A 14,437-nucleotide genomic window follows, 5' to 3' on the forward strand; every position below is an offset into this window, starting at 1 on the left:
TTCCCAGCATCAGGGTCTTTTCCAGTGAGTTGGCTAGTCACATCAGGTGGCCAAAGTATTGGAGCTTCAGCATCAGTCCTTCCAGTGACTATTCAGGCATTTATTGTGGGTGTTCCTGAGGTAGATTTCCTCCATGTGGTGATTCAGGACTCTGGTTTCCACCCTCTTACAGCTGTCTCATTTCCTAGAACATTGTAATCCTCTACTTCTGGCTAGCAAGTAAGTGAATACGGCTTACGTATATCTTAATCATCATTACCCCAAAGACTTACCACTTGTCTTCATATTCCTTTAGCTGGAACTTTCATGTGTTTCTACTTAGATGCAAGGGGAGCTAGAAGATGGGCTGGCTAGCTGCTTCCTGGCACCAATTCTGTACTAATGAAAGCATGAATCCTGGTGGACAGTTAGATGATCTGTCATAGCTCACCCCTCTAGCCAAGGCAACAACAATCGTTACCCTTTCTCCCACCCATAGAATGCTTTCAGTAGAACTCAAGGGAAACAGCCCAGAATTTCATCCTGTCCTTACTTCCAGTTGAAAGTCCAGCATCTCAATCAGATCTAGCTGTGGCTCTTTGGAGCCTGGTGACCAATAAACTAGGGTTTATGTTAACTGCCTACTGTTCCCCCTCCCCTCCTCACTCTGCCCAAGCACAAATCCAATATACAGCAGCTTATCAGGGGGCAGGAAAGCTACAATTAAGTTTCTTATATAAAAAAAAAATGTGAAGTGGGAAATACAAAGCAATACTTGTCCAGTGAGAACAGTGAGATGCTGCCATGGCAAACCCTCTGAAGGCTCCATGCCTCGCAGTATTCAGGAGTTCTTGATTATTATGCATTTGAAATTATTGCATTATTGTGCATTTAAAAAGAATTTTTTTGTCCCTTATTCTCCCTGGCCCTTTGCTGTCTGCACATTTAGAAACTTCTTCTTTGTCTTGTCATCCATGGCTGAATCATGTAAAGGAGTATGATCACTTTCTACTTGGAAACCTGGTAACCATTTCACAGAATTTCTTCACCAGTACCATTTTTAGAAGCAGTAGATTTCATGTCTATGGGCCTTCATTTGTTACACATGAGAGTATTTGCACCTTTAGTACAGTGTTCCTACCGTTAGTAAGTACTGCTGCTGCTGCTGCGTCACTTCAGTCGTGTCCGACTCTGTGCGACCCCATAGACGGCAGCCCACAAGGCTCCCCCGTCCCTGGGATTCTCCAGGCAAGAACACTGGAGTGGGTTGCCATTTCCTTCTCCAGTGCATACAAGTGAAAAGTGAAAGCAAAGTCGCTCAGTCGTGTCCGACTCCTAGCGACCCCATGGACTGCAGCCCACCAGGCAGCTCCATTCATGGGATTTTCCAGGCAAGAGTACTGGAGTGGGGTGCCATTGCCTTCTCCAGTTAGTAAGTACAGTGTGCCCAGAAAAACAGAAAATCCCAGGTTATTTCAATGGAGGAAATTTAACACTGGGAATTAGCTACATGTGTAATAGAGCAGAGACACCAAACAAATGATGTTGAATAAACTTAGAGGCTAACAAAATCAGTAAACTGCTGCACCCCAAGGGATAGAAAGGCGGTAGAAAGAAGTGATATTACCATATATCATCTGAGTTTTTAGCTCCAATAGGAAGAAGCCATCAGCTCCTTGCTTATTCTTTCATCTTTGTGTCCTCACATAGTAAGCCCTTAAATGTTTAATTGAACAGAGATAAGCAATAAATCTTTCTACTGACTTCAGTTAGAGATATTGATGAGAAAATTAAAATGTGGCAGAGATGATGGTGCTCAGTACTGAGATGATCCTTAATTTGGGAATCAACTGCAAACAGTTATTTTTGGACCTTTTTAGTAACCTGTTATTGGCGTTTAAAGAATAAGAAATTGTCAAAAGTTTTAAATATTCTCTTCCTGTATGAGACGTTTGGAGTTTGGAACAATACCAAATTTCATATCAACATAGAAGAATTTAAAAGGAATAAAGTCTGTAGGTGGTTCATGCTAAATTTTTATTTTTTAAAGATGGGATAGGGAGAAATAGAAAAAGCTTTCCAGACTTGCTAGGGAAAAGCAGTTACAACTACAGAGGATGTATAGCTCTGTTTTAGTCTTGGCTTCTTTTTTGGAATCATCTCCTGAGTTAAAAGGAGAAGGCAATGGCACCCCACTCCAGTACTTTTGCCTAGAAAATCCCATGGACAGAGGAGCCTGGTAGGCTGCAGTTCATGGGGTCACTAGAGTCGGACACGACTGAGCGACTTCACTTTCACTTTTCACTTTCATTCATTGGAGAAGGAAATAGCAACCCACTCCGGTGTTCTTGCCTGGAGGATCCCAGGGAGGGGAAGCCTGGTTGGCTGCCGTCTATGGGGTCGCACAGAGTCGGACACGACTGAAGTGACGCAGCAGCAGCAGCAGCAGCCTGAGTTAAAAATGACATTCCTTTGTCTGCTGGTTTCAGCCAGAAACTTTAAACTCATTTTCCTTTACCATTTGTTTAAAGTATCTGTAAAATATCCCATTGGATAGTCCAGCAGTCAAAAAGAATACATTCTAGAATCCGATCATAATTTTTGAAAACATCACAAATGCCATGTAATCTGCTCTTGGCTGAGCCCTCATATGCTTAAGTGTAGAAATGCCGGACTGAACCTGGTTGTAGCTTCTAGGATGGGCTAGAGAAAAGTCTCAAGGTAGTAGATACATTTAACAACTTGGAAGTTGAGACTCGTTTGAGAAGCTTTTATGATATGACTGTGTTGTCTCTCTTGGAGAAAGAGCCTTGCCTGAAGATTTCTTCGTGAATATTTTCACTTACATGTGGAAACGAAGATTTTTTTATTTTCTGCAGAGTACACCAAATTCAGTCACCGTGTTGTGATTTAAAAACATTTTATCATACCTAAGCATGTTTATAGTTCTCCCATTTACTTAGAAACTTCAAGTTTATTTACTTTTTCACGTTAGTTTAAAATAAGGATAGCTGAAAATATAATGTCCTGAGTTCCGTATGTTTATTCCATTTAAAAATAATCATTAAGACTTGAATATAGGCTGTGTCTAAATGGTGTCATGACTGACTGAAAAGGGGACAATACTTTTTCTTTTATCTAATTGATACCTAGCATCTGAAGAGCATTTCTTGCCCATGTTGACTCTGTGGGACTGTGGGATTGTGAAATGATGACTTGATAGTTTGGCAGTTTTATGAAAAATAATTATTTTGTTAGAGTCCTCATAATGTTTGAAAACATTATGTTTTCATAATTTCAAAACAACATGTTTGAAAACATGTAGTCAGGAAAAAGCTTCCTGGGTATTGATGGATGTGCGGTCATCTATCTGTCCCATCTCTAATTGAGTTGATTTCCTTTAATACTGCTTTGCAATGAAAATATTAAAACACGAGGTATACGTTTGCTACTTCCAATAATTGGTTTTGCTTTTTGAGCATGCTATCTGTAATTTCAAAGACCATTTCTTTTTGAACTCCTTTGCCCTGAGGAGTTTAGAGTGGTCTTGAAATTATAGGTGTCTATTAAGTATTTTTCAACTGTCAAGTCAACTGTAGCTGCTGTGCTATTAATTCATTATGAAGTGACACAGGAAGAAAACTCATTATGTGATAATATGAAAACACATATTTGTCAAAAAAAAGTAAAGGAGTCTGTATTGAAAACCCATTTGCTGTGGTGGGAGTGAAATGGTTTATCAAACACATTTAGGTGCGACACCAACTTATCAGACAGGAAAATGTATAGAAAAGATTGAATTCTGCTCCTTAGAAGTTCTGTATTATACACCTAAATGTGTTCTTTTTTGTCCCTTACAGGTGGTATTATACCCAACTTCCAGTAGCTCCAAGTCAGCTGAGTTGCACCGAATGATAGTTCCAAAAAATAGCCAGGACTCTGACTTAAAAATCAAATTGGCAGTGCGAATGGATAAACCACCACATATGAAACATAGTGGGTGAGTGTGTACTTGAAGAGGTTTTTCTTCTGAATTACTGAATTTCATGGTATCATTTTTGTCATTTTCCTCAGAGAAAGTATCGGGCATTCACATGGAATTCCCCCCCACCAAAATTACATTCATGAAAAGGGTGAAAGTGAAAGCATTAGTTGCTCACTAGTGTCCAACTCTTTGCACCCCCATGGATTATAACCCACCAGGCTCCTCTGTCCATGGAATTCTCCATGGATACTAGAATGGGTAGCCATTCCCTTCTCCAGGGGATCTTCCCGATCCAGGGATCAAACCCTGGTGTCTTGTGTTGGAGGCAAATTTTTTTTACCATCTGAGCCATCAGGGAAGCCTCAAATATCATTCTAGGTTAACTTAATTTTTTAAATGTATAGACATTTTTATAGCTAAATATATGAGTATGTAGTGTAACTGCATGCTAACATATTATTGGTACTTGGTTACACTGGTATTACACATCATTTACATGGATAAAGAACAATGATGTATGGAGGTAACATTGAAGACATATTTTTCAAAATACAGTAATAGTTGAAACAAGCCTAGCTTTCAGATCACCAGAAATACACTTACATAGACTAAAGTTAAATGCTAGTTCAGATATAACCCAAGAGACTGTATAAGATTTTATGGGAAGGCTATGAGTATTCATCCAGTATGTGAGTGAGAAACCAGATCAATATGGGAGGAAGCTGATCCTGTGGATAACCAGAAGTGCAGGGACTGGCCCCTGGGGATTGCCATGGGTCAGTGTCAGCTTTTATTTCTGAGGTTCCTTTTTACCTTGTAGCTGATGAGGAAATAGGCCTAAACTCATGAATACAATTCAGTGAGCTTTTATTTAAACCGAGATTTTTCCCAGCTTAATGCTTTGTGACTCGCTACAGCCAAATTCTAGCCTAGGGTGCTAGCCATAATAAATAAATTAAAAAAAAAAAAGAATGGAATGATTTTCATGACTAAAGTTTAGCTGCAGAGTACATCATGAGATGTGCTGGACTGGTTGAAGCACAAACTGGAATCAACATTGCTGTGAGAAATATCAATAACCTCAATGCAGATGATACCACACTTATGGCAGAACGCTTAGAAGAACTAAAGAGCCTCTTGATGAAAGTGAAAGCAGAGAGTGAAAAAGTTGGCTTAAAACTCAACATTCAGAAAACTAAGATCGTGGCATCTGGTCCCATCACTTCATGGCAAATAGATGGGGAAACAGTGAGAGACTTTATTTTCTTGGACTCCAAAATCACTGCAGATGGTGATTGCAGCCATGAAATTAAAAGACACTTGCTCCTTGGAAGAAAACCTATGACCAACCTAGACAGCATATTAAAAAGCAGAGACATTACTTTGTCAACAAAGGTCCATCTAGTCAAGGCTATGGTTTTTCCAGTAGTCATGTATGGATGTGAGAATTGGACTATAAAGAAAGCAGAGGGCCAAAGAATTGATTTTGAACTGTGGTGTTGGAGAAGACTCTTGAGAGTCCCTTGGACTGCAAGGAGATCCAACCAGTCCATCCTAAAGGAGATCAGTCCTGGGTGTTCATTGGAAGGACTGATGGTGAAGCTGAAACTGCAATACTTTGGCCACCTGATGCAAAGAACTGATTCATGTGAAAAGACCCTGATGCTGGGAAAGATTGAAGGCAGGAGGAGAAGGGGACAACAGAGGATGAGATGGTTGGATGACATCTTCAACTCAATGGAGATGAATTTGAGTAAACTCTGGGAGTTGGTGATGGACAGGGAAGCCTAGTGTGCTGGAGTTCATGGGGTTGCAAAGAGTCGAAAACAGCTGAGCCACTGAACTGAACTGAACTGAAAGTTTAGCCACAAACCTAACAGTCTCTGTTTCTTCTTGTACAAAGAGGCATCTCTGCTGGTTTTGGAGCTAAATCACTAACATTGTGCCAGAGTTAACTGGTAAGTCAACAAGATAAGGATTCTTCAAATGACCATTAGGGAGAAAAGTTAGACTGAGCAGGAGGCAACCCAGAGGTACTTTCTGCAGCTGAGATGAGCCTCTAAGGACCATATGGCTTCCTTGGTTTGAGCAGGCAATAGCGTATGCTTTGTCAGAACCAGTCATATTTGGGCAAAAAAGACCACAGTGGATAGGCTCTGAGGAAGAACAAGAATTTACATATCCCATAGTATCATATCTTTAATGCAGTGATGCTCAGTGTAACTATGACTCAGATAGAGTTCCTGGGATTTAAAACCTAGGGCTCTTTCTTCCCCCGTCAATCTATCTGCTCACTGTTGATTTACAAAGCAGTCATGAATTGAGCCCTTCCTCTGTGTCAGCCAGAACAAACCTCAGTGAGATACATCCCAGGCCTGAAGAAACTGACTAGCCAGGGGTTCAGGCTTGTAGACAAATAATGATGATACTGAGTGATAAGCACCATAAAAGAGGAGTGGGAACTGGTGGAAATAATACCTGATTCTTGCTGGAGCTGGTCAAAGGAAGTCTCAGAAGACAACTGCCTTTGAGATGAAGCTTGAGGCATAAATTCAGCAGGTGGGCAGTGGGGAAGAAAGGCAGTCCGGCCATCTGTCATAGGGTGTACATGGGCAGGAGATCCGTAAGGGCCGTTAGCTAACCATGACAATTTTGGTTCTGGAGAGTGCTTAGACTAGAGAGAGTACTAGTGCTCTAAAATACTTACAGAGTAATAGACACTAGAGGGAGATATAAAGGAACACATTATGTTCCAAGCCTTATAGTTAATTCCCTACTCTTCTGGATTCAGTCTCTTGATGAATAATGGCACAAGAAATGGGAACCTGGGGACCTCCCTGGTGGTCCAGTGGCTAAGATTCTAAGCTCTCAATGCAGGGGGCGCAGGTTCAATCCCTCCTAGATCCCACATGCTGTCACTAAGACCCGTGCAGCCAAAATAAATTTATATATATATATATATATAAAAAAAAAAGAAATGGGAACCTGTATACTGCTACACCAAGATAGCCCCTGATTTACACATGAGCAGCACCGTGGTGAATACCCTTAGAACCTTCAGATTGTCCCAAGAACCATACTGAATATGAAGTTGAGCACATGGCAGGTTCTGAAGCCTTCAGCTCCTGTGGAGAGTAAGTTCTGCTCTCTCATCCTTGGCATTTTCTTGCTCTGGAATAGTCCAGTCAGGTGAGACAATCCACCTGCCTTTCAAGACTTTATATGTATATTCCCTTTTTATCATTCCTTTGCAATGAAGGAGAATTGGTTGATATCACATCTTAGAGCCCTCTGGCTAAATGAGGACCCCCAGAATGATTCTGGAGTTGACTACTGCCCAAGACTATAGGTGAAGGAGATGACTAAGGAGAATATATCATAGTCTCTGAATGGAATCTGCAAAACTTAAGAACTGTCGTGACTTACCTTTACTAAGGGCTTTCCTGGTGACTCAGATGGTAAAGAATCTGACCCCAGTGTGGGAGACCCAGGTTTGATCACTGGGTCGGGAAGATCCCTTGGAGAAGGGAATGGCAACCCACTCCAGTATTCTTGCCTGGAAAATTCCATGAACAGAGGAGCCTGGCAGGCTACCGTCCATGGGATTGGAAAAAGTCGGACACGACTGAGCAGCTAACACTTTCACTTCGCTTTCACTTGACTTTCACTAAAAGATACCGGCAAGCATTTCCAGACATTCAGGTAACTGCAGTTTATGGCATGTAAAAAGAAATTCTAGAAATTAAAATATCAGTGATGTTGTTCTGCTAGTTGGTATGTTATGAAGCATAATTAAGAATATTGTATTTCCTAATAGTTATTCAAAAAGGCTATATAAGACCGTTATTGAACATAATAATAATTATCAACCAGAATTTCATCATTGCCGTAATAGTAATTTATCGCTTTGGGCAGACCACAAGCACCTGTCTAGGTTTCTCAGTGCCTCTGAGGTAACAGCTTTAAACAGTTTGAATATCACCCTGTATTTAAATATATATGGAAAAATATGAATTGATGCATAATCAAAGCTATCACAACCATATTCGCCTTTCTCTTTGGCACTTCATAGATGGATTTTACTGAACTTAATTACATTGAAGAAGCAAAAGTCACCCAACCTTTTTCTTTCTAGTGCTCTTTCATATGCCAAAGTGGTAATGTAGGCATACATGGGAATAGTAGATTAATAGCATTTTGCTTTTGGGCGGGATTACGTTCTATCAATAAGTAATCCTATAATGAATGATTAACAGATGAATAATGAATAATTAAAAGAGAGACAGTTTAAAAATTTATCTTTACAGTTGTCAAATCAAACAATAAATTGGAGGGTTATGGCTTTTTGTGCTTGGAGAGCTTTTCAGAACTAGACATCTTTGGGACATTCATCGTAAAAACCTTTACTCTGTTTTAATGGTATGGACAACAATGATCAATTTCTCTCTCTTATATGAACTGTTTTAACATGAATTCTCCTTTATTAATATATGTATATGGCCCTGTTACAACTATGTAAATATTTTTATTAATGTTATCTGTATTTTATGTGTTCCTGACTATATAAGTTTCTTAGACCCATTTGAACCCCTATTACTTCCCACCATGTGTAAACCAGCAAAGATATTAATAGGAATAGTGATGGAAGTGATAATAATGTGCTCCTTAGTGTTTTAAGGAAAAAGTAATGAATACATTCCTAAGTTAAAGAACTTTAAAAGTTTAGAAGTGATTTAGAGGATAGTGTATAATTTAATGTAAAAGAATATCTAAAATAAATGAAGTAAATGGTGTTTGGACCTTAACTGTTGTGTTTTAAAATGATCTTTTTTGAACCAGAAAGAAAAATGAAACCAATCTAAAACTCATGTTTCTGGTAATCAGCCCATGTCTATACATTATAGTTTTTTTTAAACAGGACTCAGTTCAGTTGCTCACTCGTGTCTGACTCTTGCGACCCCATGAATCACAGCACGCCAGGCCTCCCTGTCCATCACCAACTCCCTGAGTTCACCCAAACTCCTTCATGTCCATCAAGTCAGCGATGCCATCCTGCCATCTCATCTTCTGTCGTCCTCTTCTCCTCCTGCCCCCAGTCCCTCCCAGGATCAGGGTCTTTTCCAGTGAGTCAACTCTTCGCATGAGGTGGCCAAAGTATGGTCCTTCCAATGAACACCCAGGACTGATCTCCTTTAGTATGGACTGGTTGGATCTCCTTGCAGTCCAAGGGACTCTCACGAGTCTTCTCCAACACCACAGTTCAAAAGCATCAGTTCTTTGGTGCTCAGCTTTCTTCACAGTCCAACTCTCACATCCATACAGGACTGACTATATGCAAATGAAAATGGATATTTAATTTGGGTAACTTACTAAACATTACTATATGACACGTGATAAAATTTGGGTACATTTATTCTTTGGCAGTATGTCATATAAACTAATTACATAAACCCTTATATAAATCTGTTAAATGAATTTCAGTCTAGGTTTCAAGTGGTTAAGTAATTTACATTCAGCTTTAGAATTTACTTTCCTGCTTTTTTTGGGTGGCCGGAAGACAGAAGTGCTTTTGAACAAATGGATTGTCCTTTAGCATAGCCTAGTGGCTGAGTGACAGTATTAAATCTGAGTACTGCTCTCCTCATTTTTATTAAATCATGTTTTCCTAATTAAAATGTTATTTTTTAAGCCACAAGAAAGACAAAATAAAGTGGAACTAATAAAGCAATGGTTATTATGACAAATCTACAACTGAAAAGGAAAAAGAAGAAACTTAAATTGTCACAAATAGGTAGAAGCATTATGACTAGAATCTACCAAATGTCTGCTTGATGCTGATTTTTTTTACCATAAAAATAAAAAAGAAAACTTTATAAGTATATAACTGTAGAATAATTATTTCACAGTTAAAATTGATAAGATAAACTGTCAGCCAAATCACTGCCATATAGATCTCATCATCCTTTGTGTGTAGTCATGCTTGACAGTTTGAACATTTATTAAATGAATAGACATTTTGAAATAGTTTGAGATTGTCATATATAAAACTCCTTAATTTGCATCGTAAAGGTATAAAAGGCCCTGTGCCCATTGCTTGCTTCAGGGTCAAGACAGCAGATAAGCAGGAAGAACAGGATAAGCCCAAAGCTGGCTGTGTTGCTGTTTTCCTGTGCTTCCCTGTATAGAGGACCAGCCAGGTTTTCAGGGGCTGCGGTGTGGTGCTTAGGGAACCTTGCAGTTGTAATCTTAATGTTCAAGTGTGGCATTTGCTCCTAAAGTGAAATGACTGTACTCTAATAAAATTTCATTATTTTTTTATTTAAGGTTTATGATTTTCGAGTAATTTAGGGGACAGTTGAAGACCAAAAGGAGGAAAATCTTATCTTTGTCAAAGTGGCATTTACTTGTAGGGTACCTTATAAAAAAGACAAGTCTGTTTTGTTTTTTTTCTCCCAGGGAAAATTGATTCCTCATTTTAAATTGACCTTTTAGCATGACTTTTCTATATGCTTCTATATGCCCTTGTCTAAAATTTTGACATCTGACCTTCATTCATCTGAATATATATATATGCACACACACACACATATATATGTCTATTTGCATTCCCAGTTCCCAATTTACTACCTCATTCTGGCTTACCCTATTTTCATTGAAGTGTTACTCCTTATAGCCTTGCCAAAACTTGTGACAAAGCATTTGCTAGATTCTTAAAAAATGATTGATTCTTTTTCTAAATATGATTTATGTAAGAGAAGTCTGTCTGTAGTACATTGATTTAGTAATTGTAGAATGATAAGAGTAAGTCAGAAAGCCAACTTTATTTTGCCAACTGCCTTAAAATTCATGTCATTTTATATATACTAATAAAAATCATTGAGCTATGGTTTCATTTTAAATAACTAGTGATTAGTTATAACGTTAGAAATTTTTTCAAACATAGCTTTAATAATTATTAAACTACATGTATAATTGTTATACTCCTTTGCAAACTTCTCTGATTGCTCCTGTGACAAATTAGTCTGTAACTTTAACCTTAAACTGTGTATTTCTATTCAACACAATATTTTTCTGTAGGAGGGTAACATCTTAACATACATTATTTTTTTCTACTGTTCATGCACCAAATAACTTTTTTTTTCTTTTAGACATGCTTGTTTCACATCTGGGCATCTTAACAATGGTATTTTAGGTCAAATAACTAAGGGTAGAAGATTAACTCTCTTTTTCATTATTTCAGAAACCACAGATCATATACATTGGTTATCTTAATTAATTTGGGACACTTTTCAAAAAGGTATAGTGAAAACTATTTAGGAATACTATAAAATTTTATAAACAGCATATATAATTATCATGGAGTGGTTTCCTCTTAACTGAAGCCTTGCTATAAAATTTTTGTACTATATACTTGAGACTGTGGTATGTTTTATTATTTGGATATATCCAGAAGTTTGGAAATATTAACACTGAATTAATAAAACAAAAATCTTGGTCTTGTTAAAGGTCTGAGCATGGTGGAAGGTCAAGAAAAATTTGGACATTTAAAGATAACTATTTTTGGTTCATTTCTCTGATACATGTAGCTGAACTGTGGCATAGATGGAGGATGGTGCGATAATAGTTATGTAGAATGAAACTAGTTTAAGAGCCAAGACACCTGTAATTTGGTCTCAGTTCTGTCACTGACTTTGGGTAAGTCATCTTTTTTGGCCTGGATTTCGTCAATTACTGAAGGAGAGTGGGCGAGAAAATGTGAAGGCTCCTTAGACCCTTGGAAAATTGTAACTCAGTCAATCATTTCCTCCCCCATGTTTATTACCTTTATAAGAGTATGAATATCTTTTAGTGTCTTTATTTCATGTATCAGAACTTCTGAAAAAAATGTTTTAAACTTTCTTTGACAGTAGATTGCTGCTGCTGCTGCTGCTGCTAAGTCGCTTCAGTCGTGTCCGACTCTATGTGACCCCATAGACGGCAGCCCACGGGGCTCCCCCGTCCCTGGGATTCTCCAGGCAAGAACACTGGAGTGGGTTGCCATTGCCTTATCTAATGCAGGAAAGTGAAAAGTGAAAGTGAAGTCGCTGAGTCTTGTCTGACTCTTAGCGGCCCCATGGACTGCTGCCCACCAGGCTCCTCCATCCTTGAGACTTTTCCAGGCAAGAGTACTGGAGTGGGGTGCCATCGCCTTCTCCAGTGACAGTAGATTAGAAGAGCACAAAAGTGAAATTCACTCAGTCCTGTCCAACTCTTTGCGACCCCACAGACTATACAGTCCATGGAATTCTCCAGGCCAGAATCCTGAGTAGAAGAGCATAGCAGTCAGAAAATTTGAATATCCGCTGTTTCCAGCTTTGTGGAATTGAGAGCCTTATCCTTTCTGCCAGTTAGACTGATCTTTATATTCATCTTTAACTGCTCCTTCTTCACTCATTGTAGTTAAGCTCCTTCTTCCCTGTAGTGTTTCCCACTGATAAATCCATTCCTTCTGCCAACCCCAGTGTAATCTCTGCCCTAACAGCAGCAACAAACATAGAAACCTGTTCAATGACTTTTGGACTGATTTTCTTGTTTTACCTGTTTTCCAACACATGCAGGAGTTAGGAATACAATTTAATGTCTCTACTAAAAATCTTCTAGTGCCTCCCCATTGCCTGTGGAATTAGATTCACACTTTTAGCCTAGCATTCAAATTCTCCAAAAACCTGGCCCCATCTCATCTTTCCAACTTCTTTTCCTCTCTGTACCCAACACCCCCAACAACTTCAACCAAATCAGTCAATTTATGTACCCTGAACACGCTTTTACTAAGGCAATCCTATTTTGTCCACTTTTTCACTTGACAGAACCTACTAGTCTGATTCTGCATTACACATTTTCCCACGCTAGTACAGGCATCCCAAGAAAGATAGCTTCTTAATCTAACTTGCCCTTGAGCAGAAACTCGGGTAGTCCCCATCACTTCATCTCCATGACTGTGGTTTTGAGGGAATTTCTGAATCCTTTACACCACGAAATTATAAGCCCAGCTCAGCTCCAGCCCTCTGTCTGCTTCATCGGGACCCCTCCCACAAAGTTGAAAGTGAAAGTTCCTCAGCCATGTCCGACTCTTTGTGACCCCATGGATTATACAGTCCATGAAATTCTCCAGGCCAGAATCCTGAGGTGGGTAGCCGTTCTCTTCTCCAGGGGATCTTCCCAACCCAGGGATCAAACCCAGGACTCCCGCATTGCAGGTGGATTCTTTACCGGTTGAGCCACCAGGGAAGCCCTCCCACCAGGTTATATCACAGAATCTGAAGTGGGGAGTGCGGCAGAAGCCCTTGTCTACCCTGCTACTGCTAAGTCACTTCAGTCGTGTCCGACTCTGTGCGACCCCATAGACGGCAGCCCACCAGGCTTCCCCATCCCTGGGATTCTCCAGGCAAGAACACTGGAGTGGGTTGCCATTTCCTTCTCCAATGCATGAAAGTGAAAAGTAAAAGTGAAGTCGCTCAGTCGTGTCTGACCCTCAGCGACCCCATGGACTGCAGCCTTCCAGGCTTCTCCGTCCATGGTATTTTCCAGGCAAGAGTACTGGAGTGGGGTGCCGTTGCCTTCTCCATTGTCTACCCTAGTGTGTTCCTTAAGTACAAGGTGTTCCTCTAGCCTGCCCTCCTCTCCATTTTCCTTTCAACATAGTTTCCAGGCCCCAGAAGGGTGAGCACCCCTCTTCTGTCTGCCTAGGACCGACCGACCTTACGACCTTATGTAAAACTCTTTAAGTTGGCCATACCTCCTGAGCTTTGCTACATTGAAGGAGGAGATATTTATTTACAAAATTCATTGTCTATGTGGTGGGTTGACTACATAAGTGGACCCAACAAATGGGCTCCCTAAATTCACACCCTTTGCCCTGTATCTACGTTGTCCCCTCCAGCTTTGGGCTTGGTCCTGTGACTCACTTTGGCCCTTGAGACAGTAGCAAACTTGGCATAAGCAGAGGCTTAAAAAAGCATTTGTGCATTTTCACTTTCTCTCTTCCTCTCTTCATCATGAGGACACATGTGGGCTAGACCACTAGAGGAACAGAACTGAATCAACCCAGTTGTTCTAAGGTCTCAGACATATGAGTGAACCAAGACCAACTAGCCAGCTTGTAAAAACACATGGGTGGGTCATGCTGAGCCCAGATCAGATCAGTAGAATTGCTCAGTTAACTATGTGTTCATGAGAAATAATAAATGATTTTTGTTTTAAGTTGCTAAGTTTGAGTGTGGTATATTGCACAGCAAAGGCTAACTGATACTATGCACTGTTGTCTTGCTATAAAATCCTATTCACTTTTTTTCCTCTCTTCTGATATATATTAGATACACAAATTTGGATTAGTCTTAATTCTTGGCCTGTCCCATATACCACATTAATTAGTATATGTAGCATGCAAGCTCAGTTGTGTCTCACTCTTTGCAGCCCGTGGACTGGAGCCCGCCA

General features: G+C 39.8%; 1 protein-coding gene across 13 annotated transcripts in view; it reads left to right on the forward strand.

The window, feature by feature from the left end:
• The window catches only part of CADPS2 (calcium dependent secretion activator 2), a 585,913-nt gene that overhangs the window by 327,941 nt on the left and 243,535 nt on the right, over positions 1-14,437 (forward strand). For all 13 annotated transcript variants that reach the window (XM_070369312.1, XM_070369316.1, XM_070369317.1 and 10 more), the window contains one exon: positions 3,840-3,979. In XM_070369312.1, coding sequence (XP_070225413.1) covers positions 3,840-3,979 — 140 coding nt within the window. The remainder of the gene's footprint in view (positions 1-3,839; positions 3,980-14,437) is intronic.

Source organism: Bos mutus, chromosome 4, assembly GCF_027580195.1.
Source record: "Bos mutus isolate GX-2022 chromosome 4, NWIPB_WYAK_1.1, whole genome shotgun sequence".
Taxonomy (NCBI): Eukaryota; Metazoa; Chordata; class Mammalia; order Artiodactyla; family Bovidae; genus Bos; species Bos mutus.